The sequence below is a fragment of the Aquila chrysaetos genome, chromosome 1 (assembly GCF_900496995.4).
Source record: "Aquila chrysaetos chrysaetos chromosome 1, bAquChr1.4, whole genome shotgun sequence".
NCBI lineage: Eukaryota > Metazoa > Chordata > Aves > Accipitriformes > Accipitridae > Aquila > Aquila chrysaetos.
The window spans coordinates 78,642,751-78,669,408 of record NC_044004.1 but is presented as its reverse complement, the minus strand read 5'-3'; the positions used below and the strand labels follow the sequence as shown (position 1 = coordinate 78,669,408).

General features: G+C 48.3%; 1 protein-coding gene across 6 annotated transcripts; it reads right to left on the bottom strand.

Annotated features, from left to right (window-relative positions):
• Nucleotides 1–1,381: 1,381 nt before the first annotated feature.
• NDNF (neuron derived neurotrophic factor) lies at nt 1,382–26,658 on the bottom strand. 6 transcript variants are annotated; one of them, XM_030018388.1, is made up of 4 exons: nt 26,592–26,658; nt 5,536–5,727; nt 4,371–4,495; nt 1,382–3,443 (listed from the first exon to the last, which is right to left on the bottom strand). In XM_030018388.1, exons 1-4 carry the CDS (start codon nt 26,609–26,611, stop codon nt 2,050–2,052), a joined length of 1,731 nt encoding a protein of 576 aa, XP_029874248.1. In that variant the 5' UTR covers nt 26,612–26,658; the 3' UTR covers nt 1,382–2,049. The 6 variants fall into 6 exon arrangements, with proteins under 6 accessions (XP_029874248.1, XP_029874287.1, XP_029874269.1 ...); XM_030018427.1 differs by lacking the exon at nt 26,592–26,658 and adding an exon at nt 26,297–26,348; XM_030018409.1 differs by lacking the exon at nt 26,592–26,658 and adding an exon at nt 24,778–25,252.

Sequence of the window (26,658 nt, the reverse complement as noted above, 5' to 3'; positions counted from 1 at the left end):
GGCATGTGTTACTGAAGCCATTCGCTTTAAGAAATCAGAGAGATGTTTTCAAATGAGGAGAGGAAATCATCTCTGGACAAATCTACATGTCAGTTATTAGGTTTATTATACAATTACATTAAACACAGCAGCCATCTTCTGATCAGTCTTCATACGGTATCTCCCTTTCTTGGAGAATCATCACAGCAAACTCGGCATGTAGAACAGCATGGGAGCTTGCACAGCCATGAAACCCTGCAGCCACCCACCAGTCTGCAATCTGAAATGTGCAGAAAGGACAACCTGAAAAGCTCAGTACTACGGGGCCAAGGAAAACTGGAGCTCACCTCTGCAGGGATGGAGAGGTCTTGTCTCCCCTGTGAGCAGCCTAAGAGGAATCTGCTTTCAGCCTTTATGTGGATTTTGGTCCCTTTCCCTCATCTTCAGAGCCCCAAGGGGCCTGAAAGTGCTAAAGTCACAGCAGTGAGACGTTTTGTGGACCAGCACCTAAGGAAAAGACAGAGACTGTCTTTGAATAAGCCCTGACATCCACTGCCTGAGTGCTGCGGACTGATGTGTATGATGGGACCATGAAAAAAAGGTCTCAGTTACCTGTACTGAGGCCCTGACCCGTACTATAATATCGGGACTGAGGCGGTATGTATCCTGCTCTTAGCCGCTTGAAATAGGGCTGGTCTAGTTGCTTCTCAGAAGTGTGTTTTCCATTAAGCAGCTCTATACAAGTTTTTGAGTCAATGAAGGTGACGTGGAAAAACAAATAAGAAAATTTAGAAAAGATGAGATCCAGACATTTAATATTTAAAAGAAATCTACACAATGGAAATAACTGCAATTTAAATGAAAGTACACATTTTTTTCTTAGCACTACCGTTATTGTCAATGGAAAAAAAATAATCCTCTCAGCTTATTATTACTGTGGTCAAAACCAGCAGCATCCAGAAAGCAAATGTTTTCAATGATAATCTAACAAAAATAACAACTGGTTCTCTGGTGTGTTATTTGTTTGAATTGTATGGTGTCTCTAGCTCAGACTGCGAGCTCCTTGCGAAGCGCTGGCGGCACTCGCAACCACAATGAAACAGGATCCATTCTCACCCAGGACAAGTGAAGCTCCTCTGTGCTGTCCTGCTCCTTTAGTGCTTGTATCACTGTAGACCCAGACTACGCCACAAATACCCCTCCTTCGATGGCCTGCACTCTCTGGCAGATTTTAACTGACTCAGTAACATCAGTAATTCTACTGGACTTCAGTCACCTTGCCGCAAAAGATGAACAATAAGAGAAAGGTACATCCTAGACGAAATCAGTTCAAGTTTCAGAATGCCTCCTCTGTCCCCAAGTCTGTTTGCCCCCTTTAAATGTCAAGAAAAAAGAAACAATATATAATCTAATATTTTTAATTTTATGTACAGGAATATAATGTTATGGCAACTTTGTACATGAAATACATACAGTATTTAAACATGAAAATCAGCTAGGTAAGAATTTACATTAGCAATAAAACTGCTTCATGTGCAGCCCAGTTAATACTTAGTTTAGATCTGTATTTTGTTGGGGAGAGATTTTAATAGTTTACAATCATAGAAACATAAACATTTAAAACAAGACTCTATAAAATAATTTACAGAAACCCTACCATCTACACTGAGAGAAAGGGTGTACGTCTGTGAGTTTTGTGTGTGAATAACAAGGTGGACGAATGATGTATCTCAGCCTTTTAAGTATAAAATAATTTAGAAGCAGTTCATGCAATACAGAAGCAAAGGAGTGCCAGTTCCTTCGAGGTTTCCTGCTACCTTGGACATCTACTGAGCATCACATGTGGGTCACTGGACACACGATAATACCGTCGCCAGATGCTACCAGAGAGCACCAGCCTCAGTTCCTCCAAACAATTACTTATGTAAACATAAATATACAAGTTGATATCTTTTCTACACAGTACAAATACAGGTCACAACTTCTCAGCTGTGCAAGTAGTCAATCCATATACTTGGAAGTAGGATAATGTTCAGACTGGAGTTCCATATATTTCTATGTACAGGGGCACTAACAGAACTTCCTCGTTTTCACCAATTTGCTCTGATATTTCACGGAGTGCCCGCCGTGCCCTATCACGTAAACATCCAGCAGGTAGGACTTGCCAGGCTGCAGGCCTCTGATTGTCTCTGTGGTCACTGCTTTCTGGATGTTCTGGCTGTGGAAGTATTTACAGAGAACCTTTTCCGATTTCTTCCTTGTATCTGGACCCAAGCACTGGTTCTGCTCTCTTTTCTTCTGCTCTTCGTTGTAATTGTCATCCACTTCCCTTTTGTAGATGCAGAATTTGTTTCTCTCCTGCGTGCCCAGCCACGCCACGGTGACCGAAGAACAAGTGCGGAGTTTGTCAAAGGCTTTGATTCGCGTATCTTCAGGAAGAGAAGGAAACGACTGCTTGTTAGGCCTTGTTGTAGCCAGGATCTTCAGCATAGAAGCACCTTTTTTGCTTCCTTTCAGCCTGATGAGATACTTAGCTTTTGCTTTTCCCCGAAGCTGGAACTGCCGCACACCCTCCACGTTTTGAGACAAGAGAAGTTTTCCATCTCTTCTAACTTGGATCTGAACAGCATCCAGGCACGAATGAACAGAGAAGGTGACTTTTTGGTGAGATGAAACAGGAGCAAACCGTAGAAATTTGGCTCCCTTTCTCTTGATGAATACATCTGTAACTTTGCCATCCTTCAGTTCGACTGTTTTCTGTTTAGCCTCCTCCTTCGTTCTGGCAAAGGTGCCAACGTATGCAGTGCTCATGTTAGTGTTGGTATTTACTGCAAACATGTCAAAGTAGTACTGCGTATCGGGCTTCAAGTCAGACACTGTGAAGATGTTCTTGTTCCCAATACAAACTTTATGCAGATCAACTCTTGGCTTTGAGGACGTCTGGCGCCCAAACTTTGATGATGATTTTAGGAAACCACGTTCTTTGCCAGAGTTGTTGTCTGAGGCGAAGCCAAAATGGGCAAAGTCAAATGGACTGAAATCCAGACCTGGTTTTGGAGCCATCATGAAGGCATCATCAGAACTGAGCTTGGCTTCAACAGCACAGAGGCTTTTGAAATTGTGTTCTTTACTGATGACTATACAATACTGAATTGGCTGTTTCAGTAAGGAGGCGGTGGGACTTGGTTTCCACGCCAGCGTCACTGTTGTACGTCCCAGAGAAGTGACATCGATTCTGGGATCGTAAGGTAATTCAGGATAAGGTTGATCTGACTCTGGAGTAGTGGTTGCATACACTTTAAAATGCGTATCTTTCTCTGTCGACAGCAGATCTAGTTGGTACAAACCAGATGGGGAACTAGAGGACACAAAGTACTCAACATCATTGCCTTTGTAAGAGAACAGCTCTGTGCCTTCCTCATTAGTAATCTGCTGTTTCTGTTGCTCAAGAGGTTCTGGTTCACCTAGATTACAAGCGAAGAAAAACATTTGTACAGACACAATCTGCAAATATGAGAAAATAAAACTCTAACAGACACTTCTACATAAAATACAAAAGTGAGATGAAAAAGGAAGGTTTTATCTTCTGAGGAAGATGTAATCAATACTTCCGTCAAATCAGAGAGGGAAATTGGTTTGGCACTCAGGTTACAACCAAATGCAACAGAAATTGCACCTGATCAGCATTAACGGAGTCTCGTGAATGGTAGCTAATACCTTCCACTAGAGTACTTCAAGCACCCAACTTGGAGATGCCGTACAGTTCCCCAGGGGGAACTGACTCCGCTGCCTGTTTCTGGACTTGTGCCCTGAGCTTTGGCCCTCTGAGTCACGCTAAAATTTTGTGCCTAAATACAGTGGGGGCCAAAGGTGTGTATGCCATACAATGTGGTGTGTATGACATTTTAGCACTTGTGTGAGAGGCTCTGGAAGCCAAAGACCTCTTCTCTCTTGAGTAGCAGTTATATGGCTATTTCCAAATAAGCTCCGTGTCTACAGACCAGTCCCCTCAAAGGGGCCAGCTCAGCCCTGCTGCAACACCAGCCCTGTCTCTCCAGTTCTTATCTTGTGTACACAGCTCACAGCAAAGCCTCCGTGAAACCGAGTTACTCTGGGCAAACAGTTTGTTGTGGCAGCATCCCATGCACTCTGTAACTATAACCTCAGCTTTTACTTTTACTTTTTACAGACATTTTCCTTGTCATGTTGCTACCTGCTGCCAGTTTTCTGCACAACAGCAGGACTGGGCCTGAAGATCCAAACAGCAGGAGATCATAAAAATGGGCCTGCTGTGAGATTTGGCATCTCGCTGAGACTGGTTTGAGGGAGCTTCGAATCCAGCAGAAAAGGAGGTCTCTGAGGTGCAAGGGAAGTCATTGATGGTTTGTTACCTGAACCTTCTCCACTGGCTTCCTCTGGGAGCTCTTGCACGCTCAGTTTCCACTCCAGAGGTGCATCGCATGGTGTCACCGTCACTGCTAAGGGAGTGTTGTCCTCTTCAACCACAAAGAAATACCTAAGGGAAGGTTAACAGACCCATACGTCAATAAATCCTGATGACAGCCAACCGGCAGGGACGGACGTGACATGATCAAGGTTGATCTTAGTGGGGCAAGAAAGACGAAAGCATTACTTCCAGGCAAGCATGTGCAGAGGGAATATGGAAAGGCCGGTGGGCAAGAGCTAAGGAGGTGAGGGGAGTCGTCATCGTCTCCCCAGCACAGCAGTGCTGAGTTCACACTTTGCTTGTCAAGACACAGCAGAAGGGTTTCTGGCCTCCTGCTCTCCCCTCCATCAGCTTCACTTTTTACCCCTGCACTAACTATATACAGTGTAAATGGTCACAAACGTATAAATGAGGGAAACAGGATCTTTCCTGGAATTTAGGGATATGCTCTTCAAAGCAGGACACACATTTTATGTTATGTACAGGTAAGGGCCCTAGAAGCACATATAGTTGCATATGCATTCAGATGTCCTCCCACAGTTCCCCAAGCACTACACGTCATTTATTGTAAAATGTTTCTCACCGATGAAGGCTGAAGGAGGTGTATGCTATGAGGAGGAAGGTGGCAATGCTCGTCTTCCCTGAACTCTTCGGAGCCTCAGGTTCTTTCCCAGTCTAACCTCACTCAGTATTTTCTGACCCATAGGGTCGAGGTTGGGAAGTGGGGAGTTCAGGCCAGACTAGCTTACACTGCTTCTTTAAAGCACAATATAAAATAATGGAGAGAGACAAGTGTGGTGGGGTAAGCCTGTAGTTTCTAATTTCCTTCCTGCTCCCTTTGCCTCCAGACATGGTTAGCAGCCCCACTTCAGGGAACTTCTGTGGTCTGTGGGAGCTCTGGGCTTATCCCAGAAATCAAATAAATTGGATAGACGCTCAGCCAGGGAGGCCAGATTGGGATGGAAACTCGCATAGTTACTTACTTCACCAGACAGAACACTGGCATTTGTATTTTTCTGGTTTGGATCCAATTTTTATTTCAAAACACCCAGCAAATAAAGCTAGTATCTTCGAAGTACAACTTCCTCACTTGAGCCAGACAGAAATACCTTTTAGGGGTGTCTCGGAAGAGGTAGCTGCTAATTTCGGCTCCATCTGGGATGACTGATGAATCATGAAAAAATGCTTTGTCCCGGATCTGCATTTGGAAGAGCTCCTCATCTCTGGTAGGTAACTTCTGGGGCCTGGAGCTGAGCGGCAGCAGCAGCAGCAGCAGCAGCGGGCAGCGCAGCAGGAGCATCCTACAGCAATGACAGAGAGTCCCACCTGAGGAGGGCTGCACCACACACAGGAGGAGCTGCTGCCAGCTTGTACCACACTGGTGAGCGAGACCATGGCGAAGCACTGGTTTATTCGTGACCCACAGTCGCTGACTCAGCTAGCTGCAAACTTGTGGGCTGGTTTACTGCTGAAACACGGGCATACCTAAAACAACATCGCATGCACTTTATGTTTTGCAGGCACCTTCGCTGTACTGCCATACAAGCAGTAGGAATACATATTGTAAGGACTAAGCTCGCATCGTCACAGCACTTGGATAAAGCATGTAAATAAGATTTTTCCATCTTGAACTGTAATTGAAAGCAAGCCCATGCACTGGTTGCAAATTGGTATCTCTCCCTCTCATTAACGAAGAGCAAAAGCCTTCCACATACTTTGGTAGAGCTACAGTTTGATGTTTTGCCATAGCAGAACTGGACATGGGAGCTAGAGTAAGCACAGAGCAGATGGAGGGTACATCAACTTCATTTTCCTTAGGAGATTCTGGTTGGGCTTCCAACAATCCTACGAAAAGTATTTCCAGTGAAATTGTTCTTTATAAAAATAGTGAATTAGGAAAACATGTGATATAAACCCCCACATATTCAAAGCACATTGGTATTAGCATGCAATTCAGCAGGGCTTAATCCTCAAGCCTGATGGGAATTGCAAAACACAAAAGCAGAGAATCCCTTACAAATTAGGCATAATAATTCATAATCTCAGCCTTTCATTATTATGTCTACAACTAGGTCAGTAATGACTACCCTAACATATACAGTGGGACAGGCTGGAAATCTCCTTTCAGTACAGTAGATGATCTCATATTTAATGGCTCTGGTATGGGGGGGGGGGGGTGGAGGGGAAACAAATCCCATTTCTGGTATGAGTACAGTGAGTTTAAATTGTCAAATGATAACATTTTTTAAAATTAGAAAAAAGAGGTTTAGGCCATTACCTAAACTGTGTTAGCCACTGGCTTTAGGGAGAAGCATGATAAAAAGCTGAGCTGGCAGGAACAGTTTTATCTTCTTGTTACTTGGCTGAATGTGTGGTCGTGCACTGCTCCTTGTACTGCACTGTAAGTTAACCATGGCTTTATAACAATCTATTTCTTTTTACCTTTAAGATCAAATCTGCTGTTGAGATTGGGTCTTCTTTTCCTCTCCACTTGACCTTTCCCTAATATTTTACGTAAAGATAGCAATCATAAAGCTCCTTGCGAAGTGGCATGATGTAGTCTAAGCCATAATAAAATTGCTCTTCCCCTTCAAGCACTTCATGAAAACATCAACAGGCGGCCCTGAGGGAAGCCCCAGCAGCCTCCTCCTTCCCCCTCCCATGCCTTTACCTTCCAAAAACCCCAAAGGAGCCACTGGAGGCTGGCGCGGTCAAGGCATGGGACCCTTCTCCTCACCCCAGCCCACCCCCTCTGGAACTTTGAGAGCTTTCAGCAAGACCCACTCCCCGGCAGCCCCAAAATCCCCTCTTCATGGAGGCAGGAGCCCAGCACCCTGCCAGCCTCTGCCCCTCTTCTCATCACCACGTCCCTGCCAAAGCTCGCTGTGGGTGCGGCATCCCAAACATGGGAATTCGCCGCAGACAGCACGGGGTCTCGTCCTCTTTTTCACCCCCAAGCTCCCGATAAAATCTTCCCAAATTCCCCCACCCTGCTGCCTCCAGCTCCCCTTCTGCTGTGCACAGAGAGGAGGCTGCAGTATCTGCCTGTCCTGCAGTCCGCCCTGCTCCCAGTACGGCTACACACAGCCATCCACGTGTAAGACAACAGGTCTCCTGACATTAGCAAGGCCCACAGAGGGCTATTTTTGCCCTCATATTGCTTCCTCTGCCTCTAACATCGTTGTTATTTAATTGCTCCTTCCACCAATGGCGCAGGTTGCGCCTGCTCAACCCCTCCCCTCCTCTCCATTGCCCTTGGCCCCATTACCTCAGCTCATGCCCGCCCCGCTTTCTGCTGTTTTCTCCAACTCGTGCTGTCCAGCTCGGTTCCCGTCCTTCATCTCTCTATTTTCCCACTGAAACTGGTGATGCAAGAGGGAAGAGATAATAGTAGCAAACCCCAAAGTAACCATAAGCCACAAGTGACGCATACTGAAAACTCCCTCGCCAGGATGCGATTTTATCTTCGCCTCCTTCCGCTCGTGCCTTCCCTCACACCAAGGGCCGCTACACCTTCCTCAGCTTTCTCCCTCCCTGGCCCGCCACATATTCCCATATTTGCAGCCAGATCCTCCCCTTCCTGAGTGGAAAACCGCAGGAAAGATGAAAGCGAATGCTTGAGGTTCACCTGGCAGAGTTTCCCCTGCGGTCGTGTCCCAGTTGGGCATGGAGACCCTGGAGAAATCCCATGCTCCCTGCAAGTGTGCCGGAGAGCCCTGAGGCGAGCTTGTCAGTCGACGGCCCCACCGTCTCGCAGGGAAGCCCTGCCTGTGCTGAGGCTACCGAAAGTTATTTTGCAGTTGGAGAAGGCTGCGCCCTTATTTGTTCGGCGATAACCCAGCAACAGCAACACACGGCCGCGGTTCCCTGTTTGCAGGGCTTGTTAACGCTTCATCTCCGGCACTCATGGGTCTCAAATTGTGCGCTTCGTTATTATTTGGGATGTTTTAATAAGAGATTACTGCGGTGCTCTGCCCTATGGAAGGGAAAGGAGTAAAGGGCTTTACCTAAGACATGCAATTGCTACTTATAGTTAAACCCTGATTTAGCTTTCACAGGGTTTGTCAAAATGTATCCCAACTGGGTCCTGACTTAGCTTTTGATGACAACAGACATATTTCCTCAAATTCAGACTGAAGTGTTGATACTTATCAGCAAAGTTAATGACATTTGACCTTTTGGAGCAAAGATCGTAAGTCAAAATACTTGCTGACTTGAGTCACCACAGTCAGCAGAAACCTCCTCTCACACCAAGTAGGATGAGTTTCGTGCGCTTTAACACACTGTTTATTGATTTTTCAAGTATTATCATTGGCCAACAGGGAAGACATTCTTTCCAACTTAATCACAACAGTTACAGCAGATTATTTGGTTAGGTAAGAAACTCTGACGCTTTCTGCAGACAGCGTCCTCCACATGAACCCCTTGAAATTGCAATCTTGTATATTCCCATAGTCAGTTCCAGTGCAATGTAACCTCTATTAAAATAAACGATTTTTGATTATAGGACTACCCAGGCTAAGCTTCACTTCTTAAATAATTTCACTAGCTAATTCACTTAAAAAACTCCTGTAGACAGTGTTTCTGTCCCCATTAAGAACCGCAGTGTAGCGACAAGGCACAGATTTGTCTCCGATTTCTTTATCTAATTGTAAAAGCATTTTGGCTCTAAAAATAACTACAAAAGACAGATTAAGGTTAGTTCTGTGATCCCTGCCCAGCCTGGGCAGGCAGCACCAGCCCATCCCATACATGAAATAGCTTGCAAAGTTGTCAACTGCTACTGAAAAAGAGAAGTTTTCGAATCTTTGTTCCTTTACAAGCAAATAGGATTTTGAGAGCTTTCATTTTCACATATCCAATCTCGGGGGCTTAAAACGGGCCCAATTTTCATGCACAACGCTTCCAAGAGCAGGACACCTCAACAGCAAAGAGGCATCCAAAACTCACTCACAGTTTTTGCAAACTGTGCTGTCAGTGTTAGACCACCCTTTCACACCAGTTAATAAACAGATTTTATTTTTCACAGTGCACTCATTATCATTTGGCTGAGTTTTAAGCTAAATCCTCTATAGTTTGCTCATGCAAAACATCAAGAGGAAAGCAAAAAAATCATTTATTCATCCCACGTTCCTTTGTGGGCAAGTTCACTGCTGGGCAATGACTCTGACACAGTCCCTCAGAAAATGCACTTGCTAGATGCGAGCACGTGAATTCGTGCTCTCCCTCCCAGCCCTCGGAAATTTCCAACAAATGATTTTCTTGTCTCTGCGTGCTGTGCTCCAAGCCGGTTTCATTTTTAGAAGCCAGGTACAAGCTGAGGCCTAAGCACTGCACTGTAAAGCCATACGTGAAATATGTTGTGTGATTTTTTATTCTCCAGACTATGCCACCTCCTAAATGCCTTTTATTCCCTTTTCTACAAGTTCGTCTTGTTTTCTTTTCTTTTAAACTCTGAGTCAATATTTTATTGATATATTCCTGCTGACTGGAGGGATTTGCCTGCTGTTTATCACTGAATTTAAGAGAGCGCCAAAATAAACAGTCCTAAGTGAAATAATAAGCACCGTTCTCCTTCTCCAGGATTGCAAAAGTGCCCTCTAATGGCCCATCTTTACCTCTCGCTTTTTCCCCAAACTCTAAACGGAGCCTTCAATCCGAGCGCAAAGGTGAACCTGTTGCCCTGGCCCCCCTTGGGTGATTGCCGATGCCGGCTGTGGCGTTAGAAGCAGGGACAAAACTGGCACCCCTGGTCCCCAGGAGGTCACTCCCTGGCACAGGGGAAAGGGATCGCTCGCCAGTCCGGCTGTGCCAGGACGACGACCTTCCCGGCATTGCTAGAGGGGAGGGGGATCCCAGGAAGCAACCACGAGCATGGCACGAAATGAGAAGTAAAAACCCGCTGCAGCTTGCAGGGACCAGGATGGCGCACGCAGATGCCAGCGGCTCTGGACCACCACCAAGAGCAACACTGAAAAACATCCTTGAGAAAATAGAACTTGCTTGTGTATTCCTTCATTTCCAAAGAAAGGAAAAAAAAAAAAAGAAGTTTTCTTTTCTCATTTTTTCCCCCCCTTCTCTTTTCCCCGCTGCAGACTGACCCACTTCGGGGAACCACGCTGTGAGCGGGGAGCATCCAGGGGGTCCCCATCCCCTCCCAGGTAGGGCTGCTCCCGGCCCACCTTCCAAGCTGGATGAGGCTACCCGGTTTTGCTCGCCATCCGCCGAGCCTGGGCAGGCTGAGCGACGCCGGGGCAGCGGTGGTCGTGGCAGGTGGCCGAGATTCCCTTTTATTTTAACCTGGAAGGCGGCCATCCTGTCGCCAGGTGAGCAGCTCCTGGGCTGCACAAACGCTCTGGTAGCAACAGCAACGCCTTGGAAAAGTTTACTTAATGAACCTATATGTATTTATCTAAATAGATCAAGAGATGCAAAATGTGTGCTGTACATTTGGAGTGGGATAAAAATTATTTTTAACAGCTCAAAATTTGCCACCTTGCCAGAGGTTTCAGGGGTTTTTCCTTCAGAAAGTATAAATAAACAAAAGCAGCAGTCTGGCCACTTTCTAAGTCTGAGCTATAAGCACATACATGAAAATTATCACTAAATCGGATCATAGATTTTACGATTACAGTTCATTCTTATCTTTTTAATGATTTCCACTCGGGCAGTGAGCCTTACCCGACCTTTCCAAAAATCCCACGTACACAAGCTCTCTGTCCAGCCTTTAAGACCTTTGTGTAATGAACTTCATCTATACGAAAGGCCTGCAAATATCTAGGTAAACTGCAATTATAAGCAGAAACGGTGAGGATAATGGGATTTGCAACTGGCTTAGGTTCTGAGTCGGGGGACAAATTAGCTGGAGCTGCAGCAGCACCTCGCGGGCTCTTCTCACAGGCTGTGGGATCAGCGGGGTGGGCGCATCCTCAACCAAAGCCAGAAACAGGCAGCCTCAAGGGCAGATAAAATCACCTCATTTTTTATTTTGCCGATCCAGCCTACGCTATTCTCTGTCTGCCCTAAGCAAGCCTTTTTTTTTTCCAGCAAAATATAGCGGTTGCGCAGGGTGTACACCACAAGGTACCAGAGGTTCCCCACTTACATCCCGCCACAGAAATCCCACTCGGCAAGCCAAGAATCCATTTTGTTTGGCTGTTTGGGAGCAAAGCAGTTGTGTGCTCCTGTTTGAGTGTCATTGTGCATTTATTTCACGCACAGACGTGCGCACCCACAGGAAGGCTCGATGTCACTGAATATACCTACGCTCCATAAAAAGGGAGCAAGAGTATTAGATTCACCACGTGCAATGCCAGTACTACTCACAAGTCATCTTCAAGTGCCTTGATCTATGGAAATCATTTGATTTACTTCTCAACTGTCTGCAGGTCACAGAGACCTGTAAAGGATTTACAATAACAACAAAAAAATAATAATAATAATCTGGGTTTACTTGAAGCAAATGCATCTGGAATAAATAAACCCTAATGTTTAATTACAGAGAGTGGAAAGTGCATGACTGTAATTTAGTGAGGATAATTTCAAGGCACTGCCTGCCACAGTGCTTTTGTGTCGCATTTCTTCTCTTTTTATTGTATGGATGGTTAACTTTTCTTCCTCCTTTACGTCCTATTTTTAAACTCTGGTGTGTTGGGGTGGGGGGGGGGGGGGGGGGTGGTGTTGGTTGTTTACATTACCCACGCTGCATCTCATAATAAGTCTGTAGATTTATTGACGTGATTTAAGTCCAGCTTCGGAAAGAAAAGGGCACTGTGTGACTTCTTTGACTTATTATAGGAACGCTGCAAGTAAAGAGGCTGTGAGCTTTTCCATTATACACTTCATTTCCAGAGACATATAACACAAATATATGCACCTCAGCATACAGAGTTATCACCTCAGCAACAGAGGAGTTTAAAAGCACCTACCAATTTCAATTGTAATACAATTAGTTATTTTTAATGTGCAAACAAGGAAAAATAATACCTTTGAAATTTTAAGTATTTACTGGGAGCTGCTCAGTTTGTTTGTTTAGGGGGAGACCAGAGGGGAAAAGTGAAGGCCTGCCATTTAATACGTACTATTCCCTAAAGGATCTGGAAAACGTTTGGTATGCTTTTCATTTGGGTTTGGGGCTTTTTGTTGTTTTTTTTTTAAAAAGCAGAGCTCCTGAAAACTTGTTGTCTGGTCCTGCCTTGTGCCTGGGGAAAAGCACGGGCCACGCAGGGCCGCGGGAGCCTCGCCGGGAGCTCAGCCAGCTCAGCCCCAGCCAGCCCCCCCGCTGGAGATGTGCACCAGCCCAAAGCCTTTCCCTACGGAACGGGGCAGGGGGGCGAGGACTGCAGTCCCGACAGGGACACAGGGGTGTATGGCTGTCTCCGTGGATTTTAAAGAGGAATATTTTTGTGTAGCACCGCGGCCGGCTTGACGTGGCAGCTCCTGTTGGCAAGACCGGCTGTAACTGGGAGGGCAGGAGCATTTACGGACCTGTAATCCATGGATTAAAGCTCCCTAAGTACGCACGGACATGATGGACTATAATGGTGCCTTTGAAGCATTTAGGGTCCACCGTGTCAATAATCTGTGGATTAACCGACCGCCTCTTGCAATTCCAATTCAACCCGCGATTTTCCTTTGCTGGGAGTATTGTTTTAGCAAAGCAAATCACAGTAGCATGGAGAAAAAATTCAACTATGTAAAAATAAGAAGGTATGAAGAAATAATGGTACGTTTCCACCAAATCTTAACGAACAACAGTGGCAACGAACTACGACTTAGGGGAGAGGTTAACTCCGAAGGGGTAACGCTGTAAAATGCAGGGCTGTCTCAAATTAGACATGTTGAAAAGCAAACATACTCAGGGAGATATGGTATCAAAAATCAAATTTTACATGGACTATTTTGTTTCTAAACTGAGCCTTATTTATTTTTCCACTTTTAGTGGAAACAGATTCAACTCTGATTACATCAAAATCACCATCCTGGAGCTGGTGGTAGCTGGATGCTTCAAAAACCAGCTGAGCCAGGAGATGCCATTTGGGACACTTGAGGAAATGCCTCGTAGTTTTTCTTTTTTTAATCAGAGACCACATACCAGCGCTTCTCTCCTTCACAGCCATCTCGACCCATGCGACTCAGCCGTGAGTGTCAAAACCAAACAAACAGCGAGTCCCCAGCGACCTCTGTTACAATGCTCAGTTGTTCTCTCATACCTCTCCTGGCGAGGGGATGGCAGCAGCACGGGAAGAAGTGACGTGCCGGAGCACTGGATGGCAGCCAGCTGGCAGCTCACCCCCCGTTCCGAGCTCCACTTCGCCTGGCCGCTCCGGCACAGGCCGCCCTGTCCTTACCATCGTACCTGCTCATCCTCCCAAGCCCGTACAAAATCCCCAGGCGGCTGGATGTCGCTCACGGAGAGGGCAAGCGTCACGGGATGGGTAACTGGTCCCAGGTCTTCCAGAGGAAAATCTCATGTCAGACACCCAACTCGGAGAAGGGGAATTTCTTCCAGAGTCACCAGCAGGGTTTGAGCCCCGTAGGAGAAATAAGATAAGGCAGAGAAATCTTAGTTTGCACAACTCCAGGCCATTTAAGATAACCGACCCTGAATGCCACGCAGCTCTACCACAAATCTTTCATCGCAAGATCTGGAGGTGTTTTATAACAGAGAGTAATTATTATCCCCTTGTTACAAGCAATAAAAGTGGGGCAGCGACATTCCTTGTTCAAGGAAATCCCAATATAATCCCTTCCTTTAATCATAAAACAATAGCTACTTTCCTTGGCCAAGTCATTCTGCCTTCAGCAGAGCTCTCTGAGTGTATGTTACTGTCTCTCCATAATGAATTTCAGCAAGAGGATTAGCGGGGAGGAACACATACGAACAATTACAAATTACAACCAACACAAGCATGTTGGTATTTGGTACGGAGTTTCCCACTGTTTCTCTGGAATACTTCTGAATGACATTATGAGCAAGCTCCCTTGCCAAAACCCACGAGGGACAGGGATGACTGAAGTGTCAGAGTATGATAAAGAGCAGGAGCGGAACCGGGGTCCGCGCATCCTGCCGTTGCATCCTCAAACCGCCAGGGCTTACGGCTGGAGGTCAGAAAGACCTTTGGAAAGCACTAAAACATAAAGACAAAGTCATGAACTGCATTAACTACTGAAGGAGTTAAAGCTGCTTGAGCCATTCCTCGGGCCTGGGGAATACCCCTCGCCCGGCAGCTGCCCATGGCCAACAAGGTGTTTGTTAAAGGGGAGAAAATCAGGGGCTCGCGCAGGGCAAGGGGCTGCGGGAGAGGCAGTGACAGCCGAGGGGCTGCGGGTCACCAGCGCAACTTGCAGGGCAGCAGCAGGGGGAAGCCGAGCCTCCAGCGGCTCCAGCAACAACCGGAGCGCTCACATTTTGTGGAGAGCTGTGCCGTGAGCATGCTGGAATTGCTTACGCGCTTCTTCCCTTCTGCTTTTCGGTAGACAATTAAAAAAAGGAAAATTGCTGACTACTTCGAAACCCCTTTAAGTGCACAGAGGCCGATTCCCTCAGCTTCCATCAGACACGCAGTTTTCTTCAGCGTCAGGAACCCACCACACATGTACGTAGGATTACAAACCACAGCCAGCCCAAGTACATTAGTATTCATGCCCACTTCCCTACCTCCGCACACACAGTTTTCCTGCAACAGCTACTCAGAAATTCTCATTTGCTATTTTACCCTATCTTCCTTTTTACTGCCTAGGGTTTCTCAGTGCTTCCAGGCTAACCAGTAACGACCAGTAATGCCTGCCATAGCACAGAAAGTAACAGCAGCAGCTCTCCAGAAAGCCCTCTGGCAGCTGGAAGAGCGAAGCAAGACAGCAGCACCAGTGACAACCCCTATTATGGTGCTCGTGCCCAAGAGGCGATTCTCCGACCCTCGGGGAAGCAACTGCATCCCTGCGCTGCCGCCAGGACCGTGTCCCGCAGTGGTTTGCAGGGGAGGTGGACATCTCGGAGCAAAGACACAGCAACGGGAACTCAGATAGAAACTGTAGGGGGCATCTGGCACCAAGTGCAATTGTAAGGTTGGATTTGAGGTTTTTTCAATCCAGGAATGCTCGTAGTTAACTAGGTATGAGACAAGGAGAAAATACAATTTATATGAACAGGGGAAAAAAGTTATTTTGATTTTATTCTGTTCTTTCCTATATTTTTTCAGTCTTATACCTGTGCTGCTTTTATTTACACCTGAATCACGTAATCAAGGTCCTCAGCTGTCTTCAAAGAAACCATGACTTCTTCTACCAAATTGAGAGTCTAGCCCATATTACTTTTGACCACATTAATACGCGTTATGCTGATAGGTGATCCCCCCCAAATTTCCAATTCCTTAATTATCATCAGAATCCAAATTTTTCTGATTGAACTTACTGTCCAAAAACTGATTCAGTTTTAATATTATCTGCCCTCAGCTTTAAAGGTATGCAAAAGAAATCTTAGGCCCTACAAGTCCTTAATGAACCCTTAAGGTGCTCTCTCATAATGATTTGTTACGTATCAGAGTAATTCACAGACACTGTGTCTCATTTTCCCTAGTTGGAAAAGGGTTGCTGAAAATATGTAAACATTTCTCAAGTGTTTGAAAATGGAAAGTATCAAATGTAGTGCTAAAGATATTGATATTTACATATTTCTACCCACGCGCTCGGTGTTAGAGCTGGCAGACCTCAGCCACAGTTACAGCAGCAAAGACTTCCCAAGACCCAGCGTGGATATTGTCCCCCACACCGATCCCCACCGTCCGTCCCTAGAAAGCAGCACACGCAATTTCTTAGTCACACCATTAGCTCCGGTGACTTCCTCAGAGGCTGTGGTGGCTGAGCGCACAGGATGGCCCATCGCAAGTGAACCGCATCACAGGGAGGATGGTCAGCCTCCCCACTTCTCCTGCGTGTCATTCAGAAAATTACCTCTTTTGCACGCTCACTTCTATACGCTACGGGGATGGGTCCGAGAAAAAGCAGGAATGCTCACGCTGGCTAAATTTTGCCTACCAGCATTTATTTACTTAGCATCCTGCTTTAAAAAAGACACAGATTCCTATAGAGAGCAACTCAGTAAATTAGTGAAAATTGTTAGCAAAGAAAGTTAGCGGCACCAAATTTCTCGATGCAGCTACCTGCGGTCGCCCCCCGCGCTGCCTGACACTTCCCACCGCCTCCAGAGAAAATCCGAACTTCTGCTTCCCCCGATGGCCTGACCTTTGCACAGCAAGGTGGGAGAGATTCATCCCGCCCAGACCCATGTGCGAAGGCTCCGGCCCCCATTTCCTGATCCTGCCGCTAGTCACCGGGACAAACGACGGCAGCAAGCGCGCCCGACGTTCGTGAGGGGGCGGGGACCCTCGCAGGAGGAGAGCGCCAGTGTGGTGCGGGGTGGTTCCTAACGTTACTCAAGGGTGTTGCAGAAGCACACGAAAGACTCGGGACAAGTGTGGCCAGGCACCGGAGGAGCTACGGACCCATGCAGCCCGCATGGCTGCCCTGAGCCGCTCAGCAAGCACTGCGGGACACTGCTCACGGAGCATCACTGAACATCTCCGGGGCTAAGGAGCCATGCGATGGAGAAAGGATTCGCCTCCAAAGGGCAAAACGGTACATGCCGAGGGAGACGGTGAAGCACGGTCACGGAGATTGCTGCCACAGGTGGGCCTACGGTCAGAGCTGACACACGCATCTGTCTGAAAAGGTTACAAGACACCACAAGTCCAACCACAGCTTGCGAGCCACCGGCCCATCATACCAAAGCAGGATAGGAGCGTGTTTGGGAGCTGCCAGTCTTCAGGGTGGCCTTCTAACATGTTTTGGGTTTTCTATGCGGTAGACTTCTGTCTTTCCCAAGTGTGAAAAGATGGGCACTCTGAAGGGACGTGCCGCAAGAGTTTCAAACCTGCCAGGGTCAACTGCAGAGCTGTGATAAGGGATCTCAAAAATCAGATTATCGAAAGGGTCGGTTTCAGCTCCACTCTACTGCTGGGCCAGTGTTTATTTGTCCAGGCTGGCAGGCGAAAGGTTAGTTCTTTATCTAGTTACTGTGAACAAAAGCGGAGGGAACACATACAGGCGGATAGGTCAGACTGTCATGGGTGAGCGAACATCCAAACAACCCCAAAACCTTCAGGCCTTCTTACGGTAACCATACGTCCTCGGTTGACAGCAGGGAAAAGAAAGGAAAAGAAAGGAATTTCTACATTCAGAGATGGCCAAAACACGTGCCAAGGGCATTTTTCCTTTCCCACAGCAGGAAGACGTGGTGAGAGCTGTGCGTGGGACCCAGCGCTGCCTTCGGGGGGCGTCCCTCCACTAGCAACTGGAAATCGCTGCGAGACCCTTGGACAAAAGTTACTGCTAAAGGACAAAGTGTCATTTCAACATCACCGTTAATATTGCCTTGTAAAAACCTAAGAGCCGCAAATTCAAGGAAGTATCTGCTCTTTGGTGCTTTGTCCCCTCAAGGCATTTCAGCAGGCCCAAGAGATTTGAGCTGGAGCCGAGCGGGGAACTCTGCCCACGGGGATGATGCCCCTGAGTCCCGTTTCGAATCCCACATGCCCAGTTCGCCAAGGGCCACAAGTCGGGGTCCGCACAGTCCCTGGCTGAACAAAACCACACCAAGCCCGTAGTGCCGAGTGGGGACGGCCATGAACCCAGTGAGCAAAAGGTTGAGCCAGAAGCGCGTTTTGGCCTACCAGAAGTACATCTTGCTGACGCGTATGAAATTTGGCATTTTCTAGTTAAAGCCCTAATTGCCTGGATTTTCTCATAAACGCTTTACAACTGCTTTTTCTTAAATGAGTGGGAATTAGAACGTGCTCCGTAAATTAACATAGCACATTTCTTTCCCTGGGTCTGCCGCAATGCTATCACACACTTGCAAGAGATGTCTTATACTCTTGCTTTAAAATACCTGCCTAATTCAAATGTTAAATCAAGTTAGACTTGTTCGCATGATGTGGAAGGGTCTTAAAATCTACTCATTTTTCCTAGTATGAATTTTTTTCGACTATTGTACTGTAACAGGATTAAAAAAGTTTTAATCAACTGACATTAAATCTTCCCTGCAAAATTGTAACTTTAATACCCCCTAGGACTATTAGATTTTTATTCATTATTTCTCATTACTGAAAAATCAGTTTGAGAGAGCCCCTAGGGTCTTCCCCAAACAAGGGTAAGATCCTATTAGTCCTACAAATCATACTCAAGTAAGTAATTCTTACCCAGGAGAAAAAGCCCCTGGGGAATTAAATGCAGATTCAGTAGCCAAAGGAAGAGAAAGAACGGGGACTAGAAACCGTTAACGCTGCTCACTGATGTTTTCCTTCGCATCCAGAGACCAGCTGGCAGCTCCGAGACACTTGGCTTTCCCGCACCATCATCATCCTGATCTGTAAACTGCTTAATTTGCATCAGGTTTCTGGATTTCAAAATGCTGAGGCACATTTAGACTGTTTGACTATAAACAAATTAGCGGTAAATCTGCTGCACCTAAACACAGGAGAGAGAGAGAGAGAGAGCGCGCTCACGTCTTCACGATATCCTGGTCCTTTGTAAAAACCATCTACCCTGCTTAATAATCCCTGCAGACGCGTGTGAAGAACCTGCGATCCCGTCGCGCCTCCCGCCTGCCTCCCCACCAGCCTTTGCAGCAGGAGCGGCAGCTGGTCTGGCGCTGCTCTATTTTGGTACTAAGCAAGTTAAAAGTGAGAAAGATGAAAAGCATAATTTTTCTCACACCCTAATAAAGGTGTGAGAAATAATAAACCCCTTTAAAGTTACTTTTCCGTAAATAAAAAAAAAATAAATAAAAAAAGAAATACGCTCAATTAGGCGAACAATGCTTTTCCCCTGTAAATCACAGGGGAAGTGTCGGCCTCGGTGGTGTGTCACCTTGTGAGCGTGCGAGGGTCACACTGAAGGGGCACTCATATCCGGACCCGCGGAGGGGGGAATGAAGTAGGAAAGATAAATTATTGCCTTTTGTTTTTCAGATTTCCAGGTGCTCGCAGTAAGTACCCACTGCTTCTTATCTCAGCTGTCACGCAAGCAACAAACATCTCTCCAACTACTGAATTTAATTACCGTAAACGCAGAGTGGTCCCGATTCGGGCCAAAACCCAAACAAACCCGCGTGCTCTTGAGCCATCTGTGAGAAATGCTGGAAATGCTGCTGTTACCTGAACGCTCGCCCCTGCCTGGGTGGAAGGACACAGCCCACCGAAAGATGCTGGGCACAGGAGTCGCCTGCATCCCCCTAGTAACTTGGGTATATTTTTGTTTATCATCGAAGCAGTCATGGACTGGGGGCTGGGTTCTCAGACCGCTCGTGCTGCTGATTACTCGAACGGCATTTAAAACCCACCCTGTAAAACATCCCCCAGAAGATCATCGCATTTTCGGTGAAATTATAGTATCAGCTATCTTGCACGTGAACTGAAAATGACAACGCTCTGCCTGCTTCTGACGTGTCCCGCGCGACCACCATGCTCCCCGGGGTGCAATCAAAGCCATCTACGCAGCCACAAGATTTTTGGCTGGTTCCTGTTACAGCTCTGTGTTAACATTTATCTTTCTCCCATTCAGTGGGTGTCCTTGCATACTGCAAATTAGAAAATCAATTCTAAAAGAGCAAACTTCTTTTTAATATTTACTCTCTCTCTCCCCCCTCTTAATTTATTTCCAGCTTTAAGCACATTCTCCTGGAGTTATGATTTATTACCCTGACCTATTTCCCGATCTAAGGGCAAATACTTCCTCTCCTAATGACATCTTGTTAAAGTTTTCAAACATACCATCTCCTCACCCTTCAAAGCTCCCTCCATCCATCCACAAGCATTAGCTTATCTGAGTCGTTTTCTCAGGCAGAAACTATCCCTGTTTGATCTAACAAAGATTTTTGTTGCCAAAGTAGCGTATTCTCAGCCACGATGTAAAACAAGGAGTGGGGAACACAGCTTCTGTACTCTGCCTTTGCTCCAAGGCGATGCTCACTCGCTGCACCGGTTGTTATTTAGCAGAGCTCAAGCACTACTCGAGTCCCTTCTCACTGGTCTTACCTAAAATATTCTCTTTCCTTCAACATAATTCTGACTTATTCTCCTTTTGCTCCTACCTGTACAGTCAGTGACACCAAAATAGAGAGCTCAACAGCATTCGGTATCACAGCAGGTTCTCCGACAGCAAGGTAAACATTAATCTTATGGGCTGTCTATACGCTCTCACACAAGCCTCATACTCCAAACATGTATTTCTTAATATCTAATTAGTCGAGGTTGTCGTCCTCGATGCTGGGCATTCCTACCAGTATGTGCACCCTTTTGTAAGGGCTTGCAAACTTGTTCTCTTACATGAAGGAGGAGGCCCTTCCCTCCTTCAGTCCCGTCTACCCTTCTCCTCTGCATTTTATAATCAAACAGAAAAAGAAAGCAAAACCTCCACCGTTATTTTAACTCTCACAAGTGGCCGAACTGGTAGCCCAGAGCACCTATATAGTCCTCCACGTTAATAACATCAGCCCCTGTGAATGCACCGAACGAGAAACGTGCAGTTTTCATTAGACTGCCCTTAACGCAGAAAACGTGCACGTTCAGCGAGGTCGAATGGAAACCCGCCATCTCTGGTGTGTCCATCGGTACAGATTAGTAAATCTGCCTCCTGTGAGAGCAAGCTGGGGACTGAAAAGATAAATACCCACTTAGTAAAACAAAATAAAACCAGCTCTGGAAAGATGCAAGACCCTGAAGGAGGACTGAAATAGCCCCTTGAAAATAGTGAAGTAACGGCCTTACAGTTTTATTATTCGTATAAAGTTTAGTGACTTCAAAATGAACGCAAAGCCAAACAAGACTTGTTATCCCACTAAAATCTGTGCTGTAACTGAAGCCAGTACCCAGATGTTCTGTGGTAAAATCTGCCGCTTCGCTGCATAAAAGCACCACATACCCTGACGTACAGTCCTGGCTTGCCTTTATCCAAACCTACTTAGATTCTGGATTATTTTTCTAGCAATCTTTTAAACTGCCATGGGAAGCATAAAAGGTGGTCTCTTACAAAACCGTTTGGTACCAGCTTGAAATGTAACCATTTGCAGAAATAAATCAGGATTTCTTTTTAATAAACTGTTTACTACCAGCCTTTCGGAACATAAATTGTAGAAGAAAAAGCAGGGTCTGAGTTTAATAAACATCTCATCTTTTTATATATATTAAGGCAGAAGACCCTGGCACGCTTCAGAGCGAAACGTCCGGCGAACAGGCTCCATCCAGCCCTACCGACGCCGCGGGACGGGGAGCGGAAGGCCCACCGCGCGGCTGGAGGCTGGAAACCCCATTGCGCAGCCAAGGTGAGCCCCTGCTCCCCTGGCACCATTAACCCACCCACGGCGAGCTTCCGCTCTCGGGGTACCTCCCCGGAAAGGGTTCATCCCTTCATTTTTAAGGGACTTCTAAAGTAGACAAACCTTAGGTGGACAGACCTTCTAAAGAGGACAAAGCGGATTTGAAGACGCCGTTTCTGCCCCTAACACGCAGATTTGGTGTACGAGCCAGGACGCTTCGGGGCAGCCCGGGCTCTTGGGGTGCAGAAGGAGGCCCTGGGCTCCAACAAGCGGGTCATGGTGCAAGCGGAGCTGCAGCACCTACCCTGCCCGCGCCGCTGCGTCCCCAGCCCAGCTCGCAGAAGGAGGAGAGGCGAGCTGGAAAAACTGCGGCAGATGGGCCGGAGCTGCGTGCCGGGAGCTTTAAACGTCGGATGAACGCCGAGTATGCGGTGAAGGCATTCGAGCCGAACAGGGAAGGCAGCACAGGCGTTACGTGATTTTGAACAGCTTGCTTGACAGTTTGCACCATATTGTATTTATAAACATTGGGAAAACCTAAATGCTTTTCCTTGGTGTTTCCGAAGTAGTCATCTGCAACAAAACAGGCGCGCGGGGCGATCCTACGCAGCTCTGCCTCACCTCCGTGACAACCTTCTTAAAATTAAAAAAAAAAAGGGGGGCCCCGTATTAATCTCTGTGGGATGGGCGTCCTACACGGCATTCAAATTCCCTCTCAAACTGTGCATCTGATCCAAACCCCGAACTCCCCCAGCGGGGCTGGGGCATGAGGTAACCTGCCGGCCGATGATGCCAGCAGCATGTCACGCGTGTGCCACTGCCTGCCAGGTGTCCCCGGGTGGGCGCAGGACACGCGCGTCACGTTGCCTCGCCGGCGGGGCTGCGATGACGCGCTGCGGTGCCCACCCTCCACAGCAGGAAAAATCAATGGGTTTTCTGTCCGGGGCCGCACGGAAACAAGGACAGCGTGATGCGCCCGTGGTCCTCATCACAGAAACGTGAGAAGGCTGAAGGGATTTTTCAGACATATTCTAAAGCTCTTTCAGATTAAGAGGGGCTCATTATCTGCCGGAAGTCCACAAGGAACAGGTATCGTTCTGCTCGCAACAGGATGAAACACAGCCATGGGACCCCAAATACATCCATACGGTACCCACACGTGGCACTACTGCACATTTCTGCTTCATCCCATTTTAAATGCTTGAAACAGAACGTTAAAATTTCTCGGCGTTTTAAAAAGTCCTCTCCTCCTTCAAACATTAACAAGTTTTAAATTCTAGACATTACTGTAAGTACTCACAGAAACTTTTAGTGGTACTAGAAAGTTGACCTCGGCAGCTCTCCTCTTGCAGGTATGCGTTTTGCTACGAGGTAGGAGAGCGAGGCCGGGAGGATGAGGCATTCCTGACAAGAAGCAATCTGAAATGCCATTCCTAAAATAGCTAAGAATCAGCTATTTTCAAAGTAGGCTAAACAGAATCACAAAGTTTTTCTCCCTGCTCCCTTACAGCACGGCCAAGGCTGCTGACGATGTCTAATGCCCAAGCGCTATTTTTACGGAAACCAGGTTATGGCCAAGCCAGCGGTGCATTGCCAGGGTCACTAGCATATAAATCACTCGCCACCAACCGCCCGGGGAGGAATTCAGCCTCAAATCGCTCTCGTCTCTTTCAGTTTCACACAGATACAACTCCACCAGCTCGACCTAGCGTGAAATCGGCACACGTAGGCTGGAAGCCCATCCTAAGACGGCGCTGGATGGGGCTGCCAATGCAGCCTGACTGTAGGATGCTCCGATGGAGACACGGTGCCACGCTTGTGTCACTGAACGTCGCCTGGTATCTGCTCGCAAAGAGCCAGCCGGGCCAGGGGGATCCGTGTATTTACGCTGAGGACCTTGCCTCCCCCTTGAGCTCGCCTCCCGCGGCTCAGTCAAGCCACAAGAACAGCGATACTGTTTAAGCGTTTTAATTAAAGATCGTAACTAGATGCTAACCAGATCCTTTGGCGGGAAGGGAAAGTCCAAGGGACGCTACAAGCTTCGCAACCCGCTCTCTGAAACCGGCCTTACAGAGGCTGCCTCGCCCATGTAGGTGTCCACCGGGATGATTTCCAGAGCTGCCCTGGGCTGCACGGCACGGACAAGATCACGCTCATCCCTGGCACCGAGCTAACCGGTCTGAGGAAAGCAGGGCACGTTGCCGCTCAAGTGTTAAATACACCCAGAACAAAACCGCTCAGAGAATTGCTGCTTTTCAAAAAATCTGCACTAGCCTTCAACTGTGAAGATTTAAATACATAAAAGTTATATCTGCAAGTGATTAAACAACGCTTTGTAGCCATTGTCTCCGCGCTGTCGAAATAAAAACACGACCCAAGCTGCACGTAGCAAATCTCAGCCCTTCCATCCCACCGTTGAGTTTTCCATCTACTTTTTTTGGTAGCCCTTTTTTTTTCTTTTTTTCCCCCCCACGAAAACAAAGTATGATGCTAGCGAAGACGGAGCCGTTGCCTGCCTGGCACATACACACACCCCCCCCCAAGCTCAGCGGCAGCGCCCGGCCGCCGGAGGACGAGCCGGGGTTCCCGGCGGCCGCGGGCTGAAAGGGAAGAAAAACGGGGAGGAAAAAAAGAAAAAAACCCCAAACCTCGAAGGGGAAGGGGAAAGAGGAGGAAGGGGAAGGAGGGGAGGGGAGGATCCGAGAGGGCTGCCTACCGGCAGCATCCCGCAAAAGCCGCGGCGGAGCGGTGCCGGGACGACGGGCTCGGCGCTGCAGCCGCCACCGGAGGGACGGCGCCGGGGTGGCCGCTCGGTGCGGCGCGTCCCCCCCGCCCCGCTTTACCCCAGGGGTCCCGCAACCGCCTGGGGGGGGGCACCGCGTCCCTCGCCCGCCCCGACGGCAATCGGACGGGCCGGGGGAAGGGGGGAAGCTTGCGCGGGCGGCCCCGCTCCCCCGCCTCGGTGCCGGTGGCTTACCTTGCGGCGTCCGGTCCCGTCCCGTCGTGTCCCGCCCGCGGGGGCGAAGGGGGCGGTGGAGGCTTTTTTTTTTTTTTTAGGGGGGCGGGTGTTTACCTAACTCCCCCGGCTCCGGCGGGGACGGGCTGCAACGGGGACTGTGTCACGGACGTCCCTTCGCGCTTTATAGCCCCTTCCCTTCCCCACTCCTCCCCGCGGAAAAAAAAAAAAAAAAAAAAAAAAAAAAAGAAAAAAACCTCAATAAAACCCAAAGAAAAGAAACCGGGAGCCCCCCCCCCCGGCCAGGGACAGCCACCGGGGCGAGGGCACGGCCCCGACTTCGCCTACCGGGAGGTACGGCGGGGCGGCTGAACCCCGGCAAAAGTTTGCAGGAGGTGTGTGGGTGGGTTGGGGAGGAGGGGGGGGGGGGTGTGCGGAGGGGCGCGGAGCGGCGCGGAGCGGCGGAGCCCGGCGCGTCTCGCTGCTGCTGCCGCCGCCGCCGGGGCGGGCAGGGGGTGCCCCGCGGGCGCGGCCGCCCCCGCCCCGCCCCGCCACGGCGGGGCGGGCCCGCCGGGGGAGCCCCGAACCCGCGGCCCCCGGAGGAGGGGGGGGGACGACGGGGGGGGACACACACGGACTGCCCCCCCCCCCACCCCCGCTCCCCCCCCCCCCAGGCAGAGCCGCGGGGGGCAGCGCCGCCCGGCTTTGTGCCGCCCTCGCCTGCGCTGCGGTGGTGGGCTGCGAGAAGCTACTCAACATCCATCTTGGAAGTGTTATCCTGCTTGGAAGTCGGGACTCGGGGTGGGGGGGGGGGGGGGGGGGATAGGGTAGGCGGTGGGAGAAAGAGTGGGGGGGGGGGGCAGGGCTCCCCCCTTCTCTTTTTCACGCAGCCGCCGCTCGAAGGGGTTGGGGTTGCGGGAAGGCTGCGGAACATCCCAACAGCGAAGGACGCGGGAGAGAGGGCTGGAGAGATGGTCAAGGATGCGGGAGAAATGGGATTTATTAAACCCTCCCGCAATTTAGCAAATGGGTCTCGAAGCTGCGCGTGCCACCTCTCGCCAGCTCCCTCGTTAGGTTTTGATCGGGGGCAGCTTTCGGGTTCGGGGAGCGAGGGAGATTTTTGTTACTATTACCTCCGAGCTGCAACGAAAAGGCAGAAAGTCTCCTTTGCCGTTTAAAAACAAACCCCTCTCTCTTTTTGTTTCTTTTTTGGGCACATCAGTCATAAAAAGTCAAGTGCTACATAAGCATTAAACAAGTTATTACCAATTGGAGCTGATGGGGAATTTCCCCGAAGGTAATCATTCCTTCCCTACTACTTCAACAGATTCGGGGAGCAAAAATAAAATAACCTCCTTTTTTGCAAGACCGCTGAGCAAATCCAGCAGCGAAGCCTCGGCGGAGGGATGCAAACTGTCATACTCCGTAGGGCGACGATCAGCTTCACTCCGTGAAGACACAACCCCCAAAAGAGCTCATGTCTTCAGGGACACGTAGCTGTCCAGACCTCTGCTAATTGCCGTTAGTTACCGCCACTTACCTCCCACTCTGTCAGCTCTCAGAGTAGCCGGGTCGCTCACCGCAAGCCAGCCAGCACTCTGCCCAAGGGTCTGCTCAAAAATAGAAGTTCACCGAAAGAAACCCAGGATTAAGAAAAAGAGCCCCATGGGAGCCCCCATCCAGTTATCCTTCTGTTGTCACGTCCCTATTTTTACATATTTCACAACTATATTTATCGCTTTCAGAGAGGTTCAAGGGTAAGAGTTTGGGGAAGGGAGAAAAGACACAGAAGTTTAGAATTAATTTATGCAGGTTTAAGGAAAACCTAAAAATACCTGGTATTCGCACACAGCATCCCGACTTCTTCCTTCCTAGAGGATCGTTTGCCTCCAAATGCAACAC

Bases quoted from the DNA above. Each gene is read 5' to 3' on its own strand.
- NDNF (XM_030018398.2), bottom strand. From the start codon at position 8,116: ATGGGATTTCTCCAGGGTCTCCATGCCCAACTGGGACACGACCGCAGG. The intron at 5,728-8,054 runs GTGAACCTCAAG...TCATTGCTGTAG, and splicing joins CGCAGGGGAAACTCTGCCAG to GATGCTCCTGCTGCGCTGCC. The intron at 3,444-4,370 runs GTAACAAACCAT...CTTGTAATCTAG, and splicing joins AGCCAGTGGAGAAGGTTCAG to GTGAACCAGAACCTCTTGAG.